The following is a 21,064-nucleotide window of genomic DNA, read 5'->3' as shown; positions in this document are numbered from 1 at the left end:
ATATGACCTCAGTCATGTCTTGTTCTGCTGGAGCACAACATCGTAGCTGGAGCACTGATGTCCGCCCTGAAGAGGTGGGATGCAGGTTTCATGGAGACATCTACCACCAGACTGCTCAGAGGCCAGTCTGAGCTTAGCCATCAAAGATGCATCGCAGGCAGCAGAAAGAAGCAGCTAGTAGCTTAAGACGAAGAGGCACAACCCCTGCAGGTCCTCAATGTGGCAGAACAGGACGAGACAGAGAAAGGTGTTTCCGGGACACCGCAATTCAGTCCTCCAGAGGCATGGTGGGCTCCCCAGGGAGGATGCTCCCTTAAAAACTCACTTCATTTTTGTGTTCACCATCAACACAAAGGCTCTCGTGTAAGTGCTTGCACAGAGGATGTTGACATTGTATCCTGTTTTTGAAATCTGCCAAGTGAAGAAAACACAGCTGTTGGTTCCTCAGCCCAGCGCACCTGCTGAACAACATCAGACAGGGAGAAGGAAAAAATGACAATAAGAAGAAATGATCTCCAAAGGCAAATTGACACAAGAATCATACACAGTTAATGTTTGTGGTTAATTTCCTCATACTCCCTAACACTACATTAATTTACACAGAACCTTTAGACAAGAAACATTTATAGTTGCCGTCTTTGCAGAGGTGTGGACTGATGTCAGACTCGACTCACAAATTTAAATGACGTAAGACTTGAGAAAATCAAAAAAGACCTGCAACTCAGCTTAGCCCTAAACACCAATGTCTTGTGACTTCACTTAGACTTCAGCCTTTTGACTTCAAAATACTTGATATTGTCCCCAAAGCCAGTTCCAATATGAGATGAGTTAAAAAAAGAAGGGACAGAAACATGCAAAATTAATTTTGTTTTGGTTGTTAACTTGTTAAACACTAAATGTTTACAACTTGGATAAAAGTTTAAGATTACAATATGAAGTGGAAGAACCATGCCACTGAAAATAACATATTTTAATCTGCACATCCTGTTTAGAGTTCACATCATGGTCTATTGCATACAGCACACTGTACACGAAAGCAGTAAAAGTATTGGTGTAATAAAAACATTTTTTATTGTAGCATCTCATTAACCCTCTGAAACCTGAGAAAATTACTCTGATTTCTTTCAAGAACATAAGAAAAAGGCAATTAGCAACTTTATAAGAAATTACCCCAGAAATAGCATTAAATGAGTAAAAGTTACAATAACATTTTTTTTCAATGTCTTCAGTTTTTTCTTGTCACATTTTACTATAAGTTTGCAGTTTGCATGACATTTCTTGCCACGTTGCTTTTTTTTTTAATGTTTTCAAAAGAAATCACACTAGTTTGCTCGGGTGTCCAAGGTCTTAAAAGCATGTGAAAGGCATCTGAATACAGCACATGAAAACCTGTTATCAATCCATGTTCAGAAGGGTTAAACCCCACCAGTGAGCCATGTGCAATACCAGGGCTCTGGAATAGGAAAAACCTAAGTGAGATGAAAAAGTTATCAATGTCAGTAATCAAACTTGTGCTCTTCCTGCTGTGACATGTACAAACTGTTGCTGTGAATAAAACCTTTCACTGCTCCGCTTAGGGCCCCTAATGGCTTTGACCGACCATGACCTTTTCCAGGTGTTCAGGTGTTTTCACTTACTGTATCTGCTAACCAGATAGTCATAAGCTTTTTGATTGTGTTAAAGCTAGACAGACCTTTCTCAAAGTAGAAACTTCTTATGGAAGGAAAAACACAGGTGTTACTAATATCACTAAAGATGGCTCTGCTCTACTCAGTGAGTGTGGCAGTGAGCAAGCATGCAGCATACAAGGATACTGAAACCAAAGCAGCTAAATGAAGTTTAGCAGTCATTGATTAAATTATTTGCACCTGTATTGTTCTGACTGACATGTCCTCTGTGAAAAAGGCCTATTACCAGCCAGCCAGGCAAACTTCCTTGTGCTTTGCTGCATGCCAATTTTTTTTTTTTTTTTTTTTTTTAATCTACTAACTGAATTTGCACCACTTAGGTACAAGCTGAATCACATTTAAGACATCCTTATTTTAGCTTATGTTAGCTTATGTACTCACATATTGCACATACATAAATTTGAATAAATAAAGTGTGACAATGGATTTGTCTGTGGTCTACTATTTTCTGTGCCAAATAATTCAAGATGTCAACTAAATGGTTATGGACATGTAGGCACAGCAATGAAAGTGGATACGTTTCTGTCATGATTATATTATATTATAGCCTATTATAGCCTATTTTTTTTGTTTTGTATGCAAATTCAGAAAAGAAGGCTGAAGATAAGCAGCTTTGTGAAAAGTCACAAAATGAAATCCCTTTAGTGCACAAGGCTCCAGCTCCCCCTACTGTATACAATCTTCAATGTACTTTTAATGCATTTAAACGAAATAAATTATAATTATTATTTTTACTTAGTTTTATTTATGTACAATGGCATTTTGTGTAATTGAATAAGAGCTGTTCGTGGATTTGCAGTATTTTTCACTATCTTTCACTATCTTTCTCCCAAAAAGCACGTGACCTGTGAGTTTGCTATGAAATGGCATCAAGAATATTAATTTATATTTCTATAATAATTAGACATAGGACAAAAAACGAAGCATATGTTACCAAGTTACTCCTAGTGTACGTGCAAAGCGGTGCAAAGGTGCAAACTCGCGTGCTTGACATTTGTACATGAAAAAAAAAACAGGAAATTGGATAAACTTAGTGACGTCATTGGTGAGCGCCTCTGCTGGCCTTCGAAATGGGCTCGACTCCTTAGCCTTGATTTCTTCAATTGTCCCTTTCGCATATCAACTTTTTTTTATGAAGAAAAGCCTGTTCGCGATGACATTTGGAGGTACGTCCACACAATGAGACAAAGCAGAGACAGCTTTGATAAGCGCTGCCATGTTAGCTGTGTGCAGATGTGAGTGGAGTCAGTTCATGCAGCTAGGTGTAGCTGTGTTAGCCGTGTGGCTAACTAGCCGGAACCTTTGGGCTGGTGCCCAGTTATACTGATAACCAAACTGACTCATACAACACTATCTACCGAGTGAACTTCACATCTACGTTTAGTGATAGTGTACTAAGTGTCATGTTGTTACTTTTCTGTGTTTACGGGGAAATGATGACTCCAAGTCGCTAGCTAACTTTAGCCAACTCAGCCACTAAGCTAGCTAACGGTACACATAGTTACTGTGGAGTGAAGTGCTAACTAGAAGAAAACTCTCATCTGTTGATAAAAAACATAAAGCAGACGTTTGCTGTCTAGTGCTATTATGGGTTTGTGTCAGAAAGCAGTTTGACTGGGTTTACAGGACAACTGGTAAGTGAAACCAGAAACCCACTCGAGTATGAATCATGGAGTGGTGTAAGAAAAAGAAGCTGCTTCAAGCTAAATTTATGATGAAGTAGGGACTGTTCGCTATTTATGAGAGGGCAGGGGGTGGTGCAAAACGGAGGGCCACTTTTATTAAGCATTGGGGAGGGAGTTATGTTTTCGGTTTGCCTTTAAAGAGGGACATTCAACTTTAAATGGTCGTATATTTTGTATTTAGTTCAAACACCCCATAACCCCAAACATTCATTAGTGGGTTTGAAATAGGGGTCAACCTGTGGGTTTATCAGGGCCTGATAATTAGTAATTAATGAGACCAAAAACCAATATGCATGTACATTAAATATGAAGATGTTCCTGTTGAAATTGTTTCATATAACAAACTCCAACACATCACTTTGCTGCAAATGTTTAATCAAAACTGAAACTTTCAACATCATTTACTGCAAGTTCAGTCAAATTTTAAACAGAAAAATGAATCAGTAAATGTTCCTCCCATGCTGACATTTTCTTTGCATGTATTGCAAACTGCCCTCCCTGGTGTTGGTTGAGTGTAATTGGCACACTTTTTCGAATAATTTTTTATTATTGGCGATCATTAAAATAAATTGCTGGTATAGATAATCAGCTAAATGCCAAATAGTGGCCCTGGCCAGGCCTATAATCTGTTGACCCCGAGTGCTTAAATCTCTAAAATCTGACCATTTATCATAGCCGGAAGCTGCAAAATGTATAATGTAATAAATAAATGCAATAAATGTGTGTATATATAATTACTATTGTTATTACATTTTAACAAGAAAATTTGAAACAGCAAGTTGTCATTAGCACATAGGGCTGGTAATACTTCTTTAGATGGAACTGAAAACAAATGAATGTGATGTTTGTCGTTGTTGGTCATTAAGTTAAGATAAATGAGTAACGACTATGTGCATAGATATACTGGCCCTGTTTGTCACTTTAAGATAATATAGGAGTGCTGATTATATTTTCCATTTATCATATTATCAAGATGGTGTGGAGTGACAGCATAGTGTTTGTTTTTTTTTTTGTTTTGTTCTCATGTTTTGTCTCTTGTATTTTTTTCTCTTCTACTTGTTTGCTCCAGACACATATCTGCTAAAACTGTCCCATCGTTCCTTATCCATGACATCTGTTTGCATGCAGTAGTTTCCATCATTTAACTCTCCACATTTTTAGTGGAGGAGTTTGAGGCTCCTTCCAACACCTCAGAATCATTTGGGCAGAGGTTATTAGGCCAGTTTTTAATATTCTCTGTGATTTTCTTAACTTATCAGACTATTCTAGCTGTTCTGTTATTTGCCTTCAACCAATTTGTCATTAAATCCTCATTATTGATGATTATTTGTCAAAAATCTTCCCAAAGCCAGAGATGATGTCCTTAAATGTCTTGTCTTGTCCACGACCCAAAGATATTTAGTTTACTGTCATAGAGGAGTAAAGAAACCAGAAAATATTTACATTTAAGAGGCTGGAATCAGATAATTTTTGATTGTTTGTAAAATTAGTTGGCGATTTGGTTAAAAATTGACAGCTAATGGATTAATTCAATAGTTGCTGCATATACATGTAGAAAAAGCAGCAGTATATCACATATTGTTATAAATCAGTTTTAGACATGGTTTGTACAAAAGTGCATGCAGACAGACTTGTCATACTCAGCAACATGAACGTGTTGGCTATCTAGATGTCAAACAGCCAAATAGCACAACAGTTCAGAGTTCAACTATGATCTGGAAAAGGACACACACTTTCCCAACAGAGGGAATGTCCTTGGTGAGAAAATCATCAGTCCTATATCTCTGGCAGGTGAAGGCTGTTTTGAGCCAGTGTAATGGTTTAATTTTCAAATATTCTGTCAAAGAGACAGCCAACAACATTCCCCAACAATATCTGTCTCTACACGTACAGATGAATGTGGCAGCACCATTGATGCTTTCCATTTGTGGTTTAGCATAACCGAACACTATCTGTCAAAGACCGTAAATAGTTGTATTACAAATCTGAAACTAAAGATTTTATAATTTAATTGTTTTCATCTAATTTGACATGTAAATTAATCATTTTAGCACCAGAGTGATGAGGCAGACTAACATTGTGCTTACAGATGTGTCCTTGTCCTTGTTCCAGGTGAATCGGCAGACGAGGTCAGCCAGGTGATTTCAGAACTGGTTCCTGTGCGGGCTGACTGGCTTGCAAGTTTCTGTTCCTGTGCAGTACAGTAAAAGCTATTTGCTTGGTCAGAGGATTGCAATGAAACCAGCTCAGGAGCGAAACCAGGAGTGCCTGCCTCCTAAGAAGAGAGACCTCCTAGTTAGCAACAGCAGTGGAGCTGGAGGGACAGGAGCAGGTGGGGCTGCAGGAGGAGGAGGAGGAGGAGGTGGCGGTGGCGGCGGCAGTGGAGGTGGCAGTAGTGCTGGTGGTGTTGGAGAAGATGAAGTGGTTTCCATCCAGAACTCTGCAGCCAACAGTGACACTCAGGGAGGGACCCCATCTGGAGAGTGGCTGCGAGCTCAGCCAGGGCTTCATTATGGAGTGGATAATTCGGATGGCATACCAGCAGTGCCAGTTGACCAGTACAGTATGCTCTACAAAGTGGCTCTTCCATCTGTTACCTACTCGCCTACCAGTCTTCACCCAGTGTTAAGCCACATCTCTCCAGCTTACACTGTACACTCTCCTCTCCTGCAGCATCCAGGCCTTCCCTATCCTCCTCTCGGTTACGCCCAGATCCCTCATTCCTCTCTCCAGTTTGTTAGTTCCCCTTATGCAGCGGTACCTTACGCTCTACCCCCTGGCTTTGTCCCGGGATCGTTGATCTCTCCCTCAGGCACCATCCCTCAGCCCCATGCTGTGCCCCACCTTGTTCCTTACCCATCTGTCATACAGGAAGGTGTTGTTTCTCCACCTCCCCAGGCCCAGGTAGCTGCTCATACCTTTGCCAAAGTTGCCGCATCCAGCGCTGTCCCGCTGATGCTGCCTTCTGAGCAAGCTGCCCAGCAGCACCTTGGTACTGTCGGAGTCCTGCCCGCAGCAGAGCTCAGCTCTCGAGGATTGCCAGTCTTCTATCACCCTCAGGGCGCCAGGGCTGCCGCCGCCTCCAGAGACCCCCACGGTGCCCAGCAGGAGAACGAACCAGAGATGAATGGAGGCGATAAAGAGCAGGGAGCGAGGGAGGTTGTACTCGACTTGGCCTACACTGCCAGAAATGCAAGTCTGCTGCAGGTAGCGCCTAACGCTGCAGCCCAGGAGTACAGCCAAGACAGAGGCGCGCTGCACCGAAGGCTGGAGGAGAGGAGCTCACCTGGCCAGCGCAGCACTCCAGACAGCGACCTGGAGGTAAGACACAATGACAGGGTTCCTGTGGATCCTTAAAAAGCCTTAAAATGCATTAGATTCATTAATCTAAAAATAAGACCTTAATTAGTATTAAAATCTCTTAAATCAATTGGGAGAAGGAAATTGCATCATTAAATCTCAAAATAATAATATCTGGGTTTTTTTTTATTTCCAAATTTAATGTCAGGCTTTTCAGGATAAAGGAACCCACAACACTCATATACATTTACCACAGCCAATGAAATGAAAAATGATCTAAACTCTTTCAAGGCAAAGGAAACTGATATTTTAATAACGTAATATGCATGTTCATTATTTTCCATGTGTTCCACTGTAGAAAGTTTTATTTTAATTTTTTTTTTTTTTTTTTACCGTTTTAAGTAGATCATCTAACTTTTGAACTTGACCTAAGAAAATGTTGGGTGTTTGAGTCAACGTTTGGGCAAAATTGTCCCTAATAAATAATTAGGGACAATAAATAAAAGATCCTAAAAAGTAAAAAAGTATAGAAAAAAGATGAATTGTTCATTTATACCCTTAAATTTACTTCCTTAAAAGTTTTTCCAGTGTACACATGGGAATGAAAATACCCTTGTTAAGTAAAAAAAATGATACAAAGAAAATCATCTTCCAGCATGGCAAGTAGCAAGTAGGCATAGAAATAAGGAATAGAATATCTTTATAACCTGAAAAAGACAGATATATGTCAACATGATAACTCTAAAATTGAACTGTTACAACACAAGGTTGTAGTGTGTTAATTTATCTGATCAATCAGTTTAATAGACATTTCAGTGGCCTTTACTATTATTAAATACGAGTTTGTCTGTGTATTAACTGTACACCTTTTTACCTCATGAAAGTCTCAATCCCAGGTGTTAATATTAGACTCAACTTCCTTCCTTTATTATGTGTATTGTGGGTCTGTGGGAAATTGAGCAATCACTCTCACACACAATTGCCACTTTGTGCCAAAGCTATGTTATTAGTGGTAACCCGGACATGCTCAGTGAAGCTCTCAGTACCTCTTTGGTGACGGTGTGCGGGGGAAGGAAGAACGTTGGTTCCAATAAGTAAAATAGTTTCAGTCACCTCATAAGCGCTGTATGCTACAGTGGAGAAAGACAGTCGATTGGCCAGTCATAGCACAGCACTGGCCAGCTCCAACAACAGTGTGATAGTTACACAGCAGTACCTCATAGACTCTCAAGCATTTCTTTCAGATTTTCTTTGTTTTTAGACAGATTTTGTAGATTGGGAGCTGAGTGTTGAGTCTGGGGCATGAGTAATAGTGATACTCGTGGAGATATACATTTCTTGAGAAAGTGAGAAGTGTAGGGTTAGGTAGTGCAATGATGCCCAGCTGGCTGGAAATCAGCGAAGTTCCCCTTTAGTTTTATTGTCTTCTGTCTTCGTTAGCCAGCTGATGTGAGGGTATACTTTTACACTTTGATCTGTATGTTAGGCAATAGCTTCTAACTATCTTTGTCTTTTCAACCTGTTTTTCCTGCTGAGTCAGTCTCTCTGCTTCTCTTTGAAATTCTTTGTTTAATTTTCCAAAAATGAGGTAACATTTCCTCAGGGAGTGCAGTTAAGTTGACAATGTGGGCTCCTTGCGAGCTCCAACAGCTTGACAGACCATCACAAAGGGGCAGGGCTTAGCGAAAGGGTCAATTAGGAAGTCACGAAAGGTTTTTGTTGTCTCGCTTTTCTTAAAAAATCTTCTGTATCTTTATCTGTTGGATAAGTTGATGAGAACAGCGATGCTGGGTCACACATAATGAGAAATTTTGTATTGGAGGGTGTTTGAGGCTTGAGTGATGAGATGTTTAACCTTTTGAAACCTCAGCAAATTAGTTTTGATTACTTTAAAGAGCATGAGGAGAATGCAGTGAACAACAAGACATGGCCCAAAAATGAACATGAAATTAGTAAAAAGTAACAAGCAAACTGCCTGAAAATTAGAAATTGAAAGAAATGTAAAAAAAAACCCAAAAACAAACAAGAAAATGACCCGTATTTATCCCTATTTTTTATTATCTTATTCCCTTTTTCTAAAAATTCCTTTTCAGGTAATTATTTGTCACATTTTACTAATATCTGGTAATTTGCAGGACATTTCTAACCCCCCCATGTTTTCAGAAAAAAATCAAACCAATTTGCTCAGGTTTTAAAGGTTTAAAATGTATTTTTTTTCTCAGCCACACAGACATTTCATACTCATATTCTGTAATTCAGGCTGCTGTGTCAAAAGCCATTTTTTAATTACGTATAATTGTGTTTCAGCAAAAGCAGGACTAACATTTAATTTCTTTAATCATCTTCCAGGTGCAGCAGGTGGTTGGTCGTTTGGCTTCTTCTAGCCACGGTGGAGTGCGGAAAGAAGTCTCCTTTGCTCCCTTGAACCTCTCTCAGGGTGCTCAGAGAGCCAGAGATGTCCATGGAGAGAGCACAGGCGTGGTTTCCGGCCGGACTGCGTTCCCGACCCAGACTGTGAGTTACACTGATCCCAGAGTGACCGGTCTCCAGCAGCAAACAGGACAACCAGGACACGCTGTCATGCTTGCCAACGGGCAACCAGTTCTTATTCCCCTGGAGTATCACCTGCAGCATCAGTCCCAACCACTGCAGCAACACTACCCAGGACAGGCGAATGATGCCTCAGCCAGCCATGCCTCGACCACCATGGCCTCTCCTAACCCAAGCTTTAAAGCCTCTGATTCTTCAGCCAGAGTGTGCCTCGTTGAAAGGGCGGAGCCAGCCACAGCTCAGCAGCAGCTCCCCCAGCAGCCTCCTGTCCAGCCTACAGCAGATGTGACTCAGGCCGTAGCTTCAAGCCTCGCTCCCGCCTCGGCTCCCTGCAACCCGTCACACTTCATGAAGGGAGCCATTATCCAGCTGGCTACTGGGGAACTGAAGCGTGTCGAAGACCTGCAGACTCAGGACTTTGTGCGGAGCGCCGAGGTGAGTGGGGGTCTTAAGATTGACTCCAGCATGGTGGTGGACATCCGTGCCAGCCAGCAGAGACCGGGTCTGGTGTCACTTCACTTTACTGTGGGAGAGCAGCAGAGTAAAGTGACCATCGATGTGCCTCCGGAGCACCCCTTTTTCGTGTTCGGGCAGGGCTGGTCGTCCTGCAGCCCTGAGCGCACAGCCCAGCTCTACGGTTTGGCCTGCCATCATCTGCAAGTAGGAGACGTGTGTGTGTCCATCACCCTACAGCAGCAGCTTCAGCCACAGCAGCAGAAACAGGCGCAGCACCATCCATCACAGCAGCAGCAGCAGCAGCAGCAGCAGCAGCAGCAGCAGCAGCAGAATCTGTCCAGGACTTTGAGCAAAACCACATCAGGACCTGGTCATCAGCTCATGGGGCCTCCTGCCCCTCAGCAGTCACGGCCTCCGTCTCATTTCAGGCTAGACCGCATCCACAGAGAAAGACAGAGGGATGGGGAAAAAGATGCGCCTGATAAGGACGAAGCTACGCATTTCGGGGTTGCTGGGCACTCAGAGTCGCCCATCAGACCAAGTAGGACCTTAGCAGAGCATCCGAGGAGCCAGAGCAGTTACCACTTGCACACAGAGGGCTCTGCTTTTGCAGGGGCAGGGATGGGAGCCATGCAGGCTGCGCTAGGTGCTTCTCAGAGGCGCTGGTCCTCACCTGGCCTCCAAAGATACAGTATGAAGGGAGACGAAGGGCAACGCCCTCAAATAAGCACCTCCGGCCACATTAGGCCATCTTTCATCCCCCAGGAGGTCAAACTGTCCATCGAGGGGCGCTCTAATGCAGGGAAGTAGCATCACATTTGGTAGCATCTATAGAATAGACTGCCACGAGTAGGAACGAGTCTGACAAGGAGAGAAAGAGGGAAAAAAAGAGTGCGAATGTAGCCTCAGAATGTTTGAGATTTTGCACACCTAAAATATACAAAAAAACAAGATCTTTGTCTATCTGGTGAGAAGTTCTGGTTTGGTTCAGTTGTCACTCAGCCAAAGGATACGAGCCTGTGGTTTCCCAGCCAGCTGAGGTCTGACGGGGACATTACAAGCTGAGTAGAAAGTATGTAGCGGATGAAATGCCTACCATAGTCCTTGCACACTGCATTACTCTTCCTCCCTCGCTCCTCTGTCGCCACTTCCTCATACCCACACTTGGAGGTTATTATCGCATTCAGAACACCCTTTTGACCAAACCGTCTCTTTGGGAGACCAAGGACTACGAAGAATGTGTTTGTAGCACAGTGAAGCTACCAACTCTGCAGGTTCTGATGTATTTAAAGGATCACAGCCAGTGATCTTTAATCTCCTCCATTTGTAAGATCCTGTTTCCTTCAAAAGCATTTACCCAAAAAAAAGAGAGGAGTTGCTGACAGCAGCAGCTCCTGCAGTGATGTTGGCACTGTTGACGCTAACTGTCAGTGTATGTTACATTATGCTTCTACGGCAGGAGTCTGAAACCTCTGCTGTCGGCTGAGATACTCTCTCCCCTCCTTCCTTTTCAGGAAGCCGCTCTGCAAAGATCCTCTCTCAGGCCAAATGATCCACGTCCCACTTGTCTTACAATCGAAATAGTGATAAACCAATCAGTGTGTATGTTCAGCAATCAGTTACCACTCTGAAAAAAAAAAAAAAGAAGTGCTCATGCCCTCTGGTTTGGGCTCTAACGTGTGAGTGTGTTTGCGTAAATGCGGTAAATTGGAATAATCCTTTGTTCTCTATGATGACTCGAGATATCTTGCATTCCAGTATCATCAGTGAGAATATCCATCACTTCGCGTTTAACATTTCCTTCCTAGAGAATCACTTCCCATCCTGAGCTACTCCCTCCCTCCTTCTTGCTATACCTCAAAGCTTTCCCGACCAGTCTGGTGACTTTAATGCAATTTTAGACGGCGTAATTAATGGAGGAGGCACTGGCTGGTCATCACCAAAGCCACCTGTGGGAATGAGACGTTATGGTGTCACATCACCGGCTGCGGGCCACTTAAAACCTCAGAAGAGTGGAAGGGCCTCGTAGTTTGCCTTGTCGAGAGAAACCCCTGCGTGTGAGTGAATCAGTGACGAGGGGTTCTCTTTTGTCCTAGTTACTCTTTGCTCGGTTCCCAAATTAAAGCAATAGTTCTTTTTACATTACGCAGCTGTACCACTCTCCCCCAGGAGTCTCTCCTCTTGGGCTGTTTTATATCTGAGGTGTGAGATGTGACCCCCGACCTTTAAAGGCAATGCACTATTTTGCATTTTCAGTGATTCTTCAGTATTTCTACACAAGCAATGCATGACAAATTTCTCAAGAAATCATTGTAGATGAAACTCTTTGATTCTCTATCTCACTGATGATATTTTATCTTTTACTCAAGTGCATCTCCAAGAAAGGCTTGACTCTAATTAAGTTCTGTTTTGTCTAACGTACACAGTCCTTCGCTTTTGTACTAGGTTATACTTTATCCAGTGGATCTTATGATTGTCTCGTGTTGCACATGGAAAATGTCACTCATTGATTTCACACTGACCTTGTTAATAGGAATCACAGTACAGTAGATGTTTTTTTTGTAATGAAGGGAATATGTTGAAGTATTGTTGTTGGTGTTTTTGTGGCGAGAGAGAGAAAAACAACTGACTTGCATTTTTAACTCTGTTTACAAATTAGCCAAGATGAATGCTGCAGTTTCCTCCTTCTGACAGATTTTTATCTTTTGTCACTGAAAAAAAAAAAAAATCCTAAAGGATGAAGTTGAAATTAAGTGCAATTAGACCACATGTCAAATCATTCAGAGGTTTATAATCAGACGGCATTCCTCAAGCAGACATTCCCATGAAGATGTGTAAATCACACACTTTCTTTTTTTGTCTGTCGCAGAGCTTTGGACTTACCTCTCGCAAAACATTTAATCACTTTTGAATATTTCATGCATTACCCTATATCTCCAGTCATTGGATCAGTTTGTTACATGGTTGTCAATTTTCTGTCGGACTCGTGTGTTGGTGCAGTCCATTAGTCCCTCTTCAACTCTCCTCACTCTCGTAACCTCTCAGGGGTCACTGAGAATACAGTGAGGGAAACACAGCGACCTGAGCTGAGGAGACTCTCATCTTCTGTTATTGTCATTACAAGAGTTTTAAAGGACAGGTTCACATTTTTCCAAGTCTGTCTTAAAGACCCCCTCCAGTGAAAATCTTAAAGCTTTAATGTTGTTAACATGTTCATATTGTGTTTTTTATATGCTGAAAGCCACACCATGAGTGACATTAGTCCGTCAACACCTCGGCTGAGCATTTTGGCCTTGAAACTGCAGTATAGTCATTACAGTCGCGTAAACACAGATTCAGACTTCCAGGGTTTGAACCAATCCCGTCAACTTGTGGGGTATCAGAGGGAGAAGCCAGGTGTAGCTAAAAATCAGTATTTTGCCACTCAAGTTTCACTTAAACTTGTCAAAGCTGGGATACAAGGTTTATTTAACATTAGCAACACATTATTTGCCATTTGATCATGCAGTCGAGCTGAAGGCTCATGCTATCTACTACTGTTGCCAGGCAGAGGTCTGAGTATATTATGTACAGAGTCAGTGTTGAGCAGGTACGCTCGAGCTGCAGGCAGTTGGCTGAGGGGCGGACTAATGTGCATGTTCATAGCTCCGCACGCACTAAATGAGGCAAAGGTGTAGAGTATCTGAGCTATTTTAAGCCATTAAGGTGTGACATATATAATTTTGTTGAACAGAGATGAGAGTTTAATGCTCAGGGAGAAACTTTAAAACAATTTTCCCATGCCCGTAAAGGTTTATTGGTCTCAGTAATCACTTTGTCCCCCATCTCATTACTTAAATTTCAATCACATAAGGAAAGGATCTTTTAATCAGTCCCTGTCAGACTGTCTAAAATGACTGATTTCAGGGCAACTTTTGTAAATAATTGCAACGCATGTTGTGATCTTGTAAACTTTTTTTATACCGAAATTTCAAAGCAAGTGAAAATTGCAAAAACAGATTCTTTTTTTTTTTTGTGTGTGTAATTAAGTTTGAGTTTGTAATTGATACTAGACCAAAATTACCACTAACCCTGCATGTTTGTATTAGGACTCACTTGACTCTTTCAGCACTCATGGAGATCTGAATGCAACAGCCTCTGTCATGGTTATGTGTCTTTATCTGTTGTCAGTGCATTTCAGCCATTCTCCGGGTGTCTTTTGCAGTAGTGTTTGTCAATCATAACTTTTGTGTATCACCATAACTTTGCACGGCATGCAAAAAAGTTTACCCACACTTTTGTGCAGAACATCAGGGAATTGCCTTGCACGGCCTACTCTTAAGCATTAATTTTTGCTTGTAAATGTGAAATGTTAATGTTGCTCATGTCTGCATCTTCACATCCATAAACAAGGAAGCGAGTTTGGTGACTGTTTTGATTGGTGAAACTCATGGGAAACTGCTATGGTTGGTCAAATATGCAGAAAAGTTGCTATGTTTGGAGAAAATTGCAAGAATTTAAAGGGATTGGTTGGATGAGTTAATTATTGCGATTGCAACATCCTGGAGGGGCTGCATAATGACCAGAAAGGTAAAGAGGAATGATACACTGATTAATAACCCTTTAGGTGCACATATGGAGTGAGAAGTGGAAAAATGTGAACCTGTCCATTAAAATGCTTTGCGATGAGAGTTTCAAAAACTAATTTTACTACAGTTAAGAACACATCTTACCATCAAAAGCTCACCAAATTGAGTCTTTTTCATGCTGTAAGCAATATACATATTATACCTGAAAACATTTCATGTAGTCTTGGCATTTTCTATGCAGTAAACTCAGTATTGTACCCTTCATTGTCTTAAGCATGGCTCTCTGAAGCAGTACGGCAGGTTGGGCTGATGCAGTCATTTTGCGCTGATGTCTGGTTGTTTGATTTTTGGATTTTTGCTTTAAATTAACTTTTTTACAGGAATACAGTACAAACCAGTATTTTGCTTTTCTACTTTCTAGTTTTTGCTCAGTGCTCCCCATCTTCCTGTGTATAGCACATTGCTGACTCACAGATTAGTAAACTTAAATTGTCTTCTCACAATGCCACATGGTCGGAGCCAAATCACTCGAGACGAGTGTCACTCAAATTTTCATGTGTTTGTCGGGTAATTTTTTTGGCAAGCCACATCAACATTGCATTAAAGGTCAAGATGCATTTGATGGGATTTTAGCGGTGCAAGCAGTGCCACCTGTGGTTTTACCTACTGTTGATTCTCACAGCAAACCATCCTGTGCTGCCATGAGCTTTATTCTTTGTGCCCTCTGCTCTGAGCAGTGCGTGCCATGTTACGCAGGAATGCTCTTCTACAAAGATGTCCAATGAATCTTATTCACATCACTGATAGTCTGTTGCTGTAAGTAATTGCACTAAATGCCCTCCTTTTACAGTGTTTTGAACTTAAAACTGTTGGTAAATTGAAGAGTTTCAAAATGTAAAGCACACAGAATCATGGAGAAATTGCAGGTTGTGTGTTTCTGTAGATATTTGTATTTTTTTTTGTATAGATAGCTTTGATGATGCTTGTCGATAATGCCTTAAATTCTGCTTTGTACAATGTGTGAAATTGAAACAGTGGAATAATGCTTCTGGTCGACTCGGTGTTCCCTTTTCAGGCTGAACAAAAGCAAATTAGAAATGTCACGCTTCAGAGCAGAAATTCATATTCTTAAAGGGTGACGGTGAATTCTCTTTGGGCCCTAAATGGTTCAAATCTGCAACTTTGTGTTTGTTTGGTTTTGTTTTTACTTTTTATCTTTTCAGTTACATTTTTAATACACTCTCTATGCTCACACTTATCTTTTAAATCCTGTTTTTGTTTTCCAGTGTGTGGAAGTGAAGTAAATGGAATCTCTTCTCTGCACTTTTTCACAAGACGATGCCAAGAGTGTCAGCAACGGAGGGCAATCCATTAATTCCACACATCCGTTGTTTTTGTTGTTGTTGCACAAGCTCAGTAGTTTATTTTATCCGTAAATTTAATGGGTTGTGTTTGGTGTCTTGTGCTTTGTCCCAGTCTCTGATCGACAGATTTGAATAAACGGAGACAGACAAACGAGCTACATTAATCTGATAGCTTTCCATTGGTGAAAACGTAATGGTTTATTGTTTTGTGATGTTGGCGGTTGGGATTTTAACTCCCCGTGTGAACTACTTCCTGTTGTTTGATCCCGTATTGAACTGCAAAGGTGAATTTAGGATGATTTTTGGCCTCGCTGATATCCAGTTAAATCAGGAGAAACAAACGGTTAAAAGTTTTAAAGAAGTCTGTGTATTTTCAGATTTAACATTGTACTTTTTTTGGCACAAGGTGACACTGCTTTTTATGTGACGTGCAACTATTGAAAAATTAAACAAAAAACAGCAATTTTTTTTGAACATGCCTAAATCTGCAAAATATATGCAATGATGTAAATGTAACATTCAATCCTCAAGTATAATCCAGGTTGTATGAACTTTGTATAGTGAGTTTTAATATCGTATGGCCGTACCAATATGTATTGATCTTTATCAGAAGCCTTAGAGTTGTCGACCGAAAGTGCTCCCTTAGAATACCCTACACCTACCTGACTTTAACAAAGCATTAATATCTCTATTTTGTTGCATTTTTATTTGTACCGTTTTTGAATAAAATAGATTTGTACTGTATATTTGTACCTCTCTGTGAACTACTTAGGGCGGTTTTTGTTTTTTTGTTTTGCTGTTTTAATTCTATGTACTTTAAGGACACAAAGATATTGTATTTTTATTGTTACAGCTAACTTGGAGACATTGCATTTATCATGTTTGTTAAGTAAACACAATATAATATATATATACAAATATAAATATAAACTATTATCCAACTTGTGTGCTGTGTTTCTTTAGTTGCATCTATGTATTCAGTTTTTTCTCTGTAGTTGTATATAGATAGCTGTGGAAGACGTGCTGAGATCTTTAAAGTGAGAGTACTAATACCTCAGAGTAACAGTACACTTTTACAAGTTAAAAGTGGAGGAGTGAATTTAAATACTTTATGAACTGTTTATGTAATGTAATAATCTTTACAAGTAAAACATGTTTTGAAAGTCATATCTTAATCTTTACAGGAAGCACAGGTACAGCTGCCAATGCAGTGGGAAACTGTTGAAGCCAATAATAGTCCCAGTAACCCAAGTCTTATAGGAAACTGAATATCTAATGATGAAATTTAATCACTACTAAAATTGAATTACCACTCAATATATAGAAATATGAAAGATTTTATGTTGATGAATTTGTGTGTTTTTCTTTTTTTTTTTTTTTAAATTTTTTCTTTCTCTGGTTTTTGAAGTGATGGGTTTAGGGTGTTTCTCTATTTTAGATAAACTACATCACTCAAAATGATCAAGTTAATCAAAATCAAATTCTAATCTAAAAATTCAAGTAAGTCAAAGTAAAAAAATAAAATAAAAAAACAAGTCACTTGAACTGTATGAGACAGCATAATTCGAAAGAATTTTTTGTGTTTCTTTTATGTCAAAATTTGAGCAAAATTGTGGAGCCCCTAAAGTCCAGAAAGGTGATATTTCAATAAGCGCACCATCATTAACTGGTTCGACCCATTTATTTTCTTATGAATAATTATCCTGTGGGAGCAGTTATAATTTTGTGTGCACAAATTTTAAAAAAAAAACTGAACTAAAGGGGCTCCGCAAAATTTAAATATACTGAAAAATTATTGGAGATTTTAAAGTTTGAACCTTGAATTTTTGAAATCCATACTCTTACAATGAACTTCTCAAATTGTCAGAGTGAAATTCAACCCACAATAAATTCAGAGGGATGGTTCTGAAAGTGAAATATTTAAATGCTATACATTTTTGTGCTATTTAATTTTAAACAAAACCAAGTGTTTGGTATTGACTTCATTTCACAATTAGGTATTTCATCACTTATTTGTTTTATATTTGTACAAGTACAGAGGATAACACACCACACTGCCTCTGCAAGACCTGCAGCATACAAGGACGCCATAATTCTTCAATATTTTCTGTTAAAACTCCACCTCCTCATGTCTTTTTAAAAGAAGACCCCTCACTGTTAAAGAAATGTGTGTGACACTGTATCCACTGAAGACACAAATGTATTTGCGTGTATAAAACAAAGGAGGAGAGAGGTGACACTGGACACTACCATTATAGTAAAGTCAATGTTTATTTCCACATTCTTTACCAGGTTTCATCGTGGTCTGTACATCTGTTAATCCAGTAACAGAGGATGGCATTCCTAAAGTGCCATCCAGTCAGAATGCATTGATATCGCAGCAAGCATGAATGTTCTCAATAGCAGTTTAGCTCATTCATTTGGCCTTTATCAGAGAGATTTGTTTTGTAAACATGGACATTGAGAGGAAATCCTGATAGAATTAATATAGAAAGGCCAACATTTTTTAACAACATTTTTCTTTTGATTAAACTGTAGAAAACAGGCAGGCATAAACTTACAGTAGAACACAAGCTCATATTGAACCATTCTAGGACAAGTGCAGTTTCACGACATGCAGTGCTTACCTAATCCGCACTGAGAGCGCTGCTTGTAAAACACCAGCAACACCCCAGAGCTCAGAGTACGTCCTTTGCAATAATATGTCAGACCACAGACGCCGCAGTTTCCTGTCGCATTGGTCCACTGTAGGACAAAGGGGATCACAGCAATTTCAAAGAGCAACCTCTGAGAATACCCAGTATTCATATTCTGAGAGAAGAGAGAAATAAATGACACCTGAAGCCTCTGTTGAGAACACCGATCTGCCCTTGGTACAGTATGTCATGAATAGGATGGCAGTGAGACCCTGTTGCTTTCATGTGCTGAACTAGGAAGAGAAAACACATCTCTGGAGACAAAGCGTCTCTAGAAAAGTCACACAACTGCCCAAAACGGTTGCTATCAAATCACATGATAGATCACTAAATGATTCTTATGGACCAGGGTGTTGTCTCCAGGCTCTGAGCCCTCTCACTGAGTTAAATTGCCTGAGAAGCTAAACTCTTTACATTGAAGTCCGTTTAAATTAAAGTCGCATTCTGCATAGTTTCAGTGGAAAGTGAATTAATTTCCCATGGAATAAATAACACATCTGTTGCATAGAGGTTTGATGCACTCCTAGAAAAGCATCTGAGGATGAAACACAAAAATAATCCCTTTTTTTTTCTCCCCTTTTTTTTTAAAAATCTGCTGGAACAAACAGCCAGGTAGATTGACTCTCGTCTAGGAGTGACTCAAACAGAACCAGTACTTGTCCTTGTCTCTGATTTTCTGTGAAGAATATTTCAGAAACTGCTTATTGACACTGTAAATGTTTGCATCTGGAGAAGTGAAGTCAAGAAAAATTGGAGGTAACCTTGCAGGCAGGAAATTAAATGAGGGATATCCAGACATGGCCTCTAATTTAAACATTAAAACAACTTTATACCACCGACTGTAACAAAATAACCCAAAACATTTTCACAAGAAAAATATATTCACATCATATTGCATAAATATGTGCTGGAATGAGGTTAATGAATATAGATAAAATCTCTCTCCCAGTTTGGGCTGCATGTGTCATGAGATTAGCCCCAGTGCTCAGTAACGGATGGGAATTAAAAACAAACAGTTTAAAATGAGTTCCTCTGTCATATAAATCAATAAATATCTTTATCAATTCTGCTGACAGAGGATAAAATCAACCCCAATTGAAGTGGTTCAGGTCACATACACTGAAGGTACTGCAGCTTTACAAAGCATGTGAATGCTACACAAATTGCATGCAGAGGATGCATCATCTGTGTATGATCCTCTAAATAATAATAATACTAACCCACGTTCATGTTGTGATTTACTCCTCGCGAGGAAAACAAATGTGTCTTTGCGGGCAGAATTCAAGTAAAGTATCATATCATGAACTGTTTCATTGTGACCACTTAACGAAACATTTTAGCACAATATTCCTTAATGTGATGAGCCCAAAATATATACGAGGTAACTAATGTATTGTACAGTACAATAACAGCAGCACAGACTGAAATTTTTATGAGCCAAAGAAAAGCTCTGTAACAGAAAGTAAAAAAGAAACGACATTGGCAATATATTCGGAGTGTAACGATGTAGGGAAAAGAATTCAAATATTGGCAAAGAGAATGTAAAGAGGCGAATGCATCGAGTTGTACAACTCAAGAGGTGAGAGGAGGAATGTTGATCAGCACTGGGCGTGTTCAACAGGACAAAACATTCATTCATCTGTTAAAGGTCCAGCAGGTAGGATTCAGAGGCATCTATTGGCAGAAATGGTGTATGAGATTTCTGTATTGTCACCGTGCTGAATTTTTATACAAACCATGATCATCTGGCCACATTTCTAGCTGCATCCAGGCACTGTCTAGCTTCCTCATCTTCTTCTTACAGTTCTTGTACTCGCACAACTGACATTACATCCAGTTACTACTATTAGGCTACTACTGGCAGAACGCTACTAGCACAAACACAAGGTGTTTTTGCAACTACAGTATCAGAGATTGTGATGTCTATTATGATTTAAATCGTAACTGCTGCCTTATGTTAGACACAGCTCCACACACTGACTTCAGTGTTGATATGCTATTATGAAACGGCACAAGGCTACACAGAGGTGACTGACTAGTTAAAGCAGCACATTTTTAACTTAAAATATTTTTTGGGGTTCTGACTGTATATATATATATATCTATACCATATATATATAACTGCTGCCTTATGTTATATATGTGTGTGTGTGTGTGTGTGTGTATATATACACAGTCACAACATATATATATTCAAGAGTTAGTTCCGACCGAGCAATTTGATTGATCAGAGTCACTTCATGAGTGCTCATATGCAGTCATATGAGACTTTTAACTCTGCATGTATCACTCCGCTGCACGGCTGTTCTGAACCGTTAATTAGGCCTACATTAACGGTCGGTAGTTTTCTAACGTTACTGTAGGTTGTAGTGTTACAGACAGGCCGACTGTGTGTCCCTCTGGAGTTGCCCTGTAGTGGAGGGGGGGTTTTAGGTTAAAGAAAATAAAAGGGAAGCAGTTACTGTTCCGTCCCGTTTATTGTTTTATTAGTTATCCAGTTAGGCGAGCCCAGGACTCTCGGTTAAATTGGTGGCGGCGGTGTCCTTCAACAAGCTGCTGTGAGGACTTTTCTGTGCAGCTGTTGTTTTTAGCTTAGCTGCCTCTGCATAGCTAGCTGCTAACCCCGGCGTGGTGCTTCAAGACTGCGCTCAACAACGTTACGAAGATGTGGCGCGGAGACGAGGAGCCTTTCAAACCCGGCACGGGATGTTTGACAGACTCTAAACCTGGTCTAAACCTCATGGTTGACCCGCCCTC

General features: G+C 40.2%; 1 protein-coding gene across 1 annotated transcript; it reads left to right on the top strand.

Moving 5' to 3' along the window:
- Positions 1 to 2,761: 2,761 nt before the first annotated feature.
- On the top strand, positions 2,762 to 13,487 carry atxn1l (ataxin 1-like). The gene is made up of 3 exons (XM_042491225.1): positions 2,762 to 2,854; positions 5,486 to 6,694; positions 9,023 to 13,487. Exons 2-3 carry the CDS (start codon positions 5,609 to 5,611, stop codon positions 10,487 to 10,489), a joined length of 2,553 nt encoding a protein of 850 aa, XP_042347159.1. The 5' UTR covers positions 2,762 to 2,854; positions 5,486 to 5,608; the 3' UTR covers positions 10,490 to 13,487.
- The last annotated feature ends 7,577 nt before the right edge of the window (positions 13,488 to 21,064 follow it).

Source organism: Plectropomus leopardus, chromosome 1 (assembly GCF_008729295.1).
Source record: "Plectropomus leopardus isolate mb chromosome 1, YSFRI_Pleo_2.0, whole genome shotgun sequence".
Classification (NCBI taxonomy): Eukaryota; Metazoa; Chordata; class Actinopteri; order Perciformes; family Serranidae; genus Plectropomus; species Plectropomus leopardus.
The sequence above is the reverse complement of the archived record's forward strand: the minus strand, read 5'-3'. Positions and strand labels throughout refer to the sequence as shown.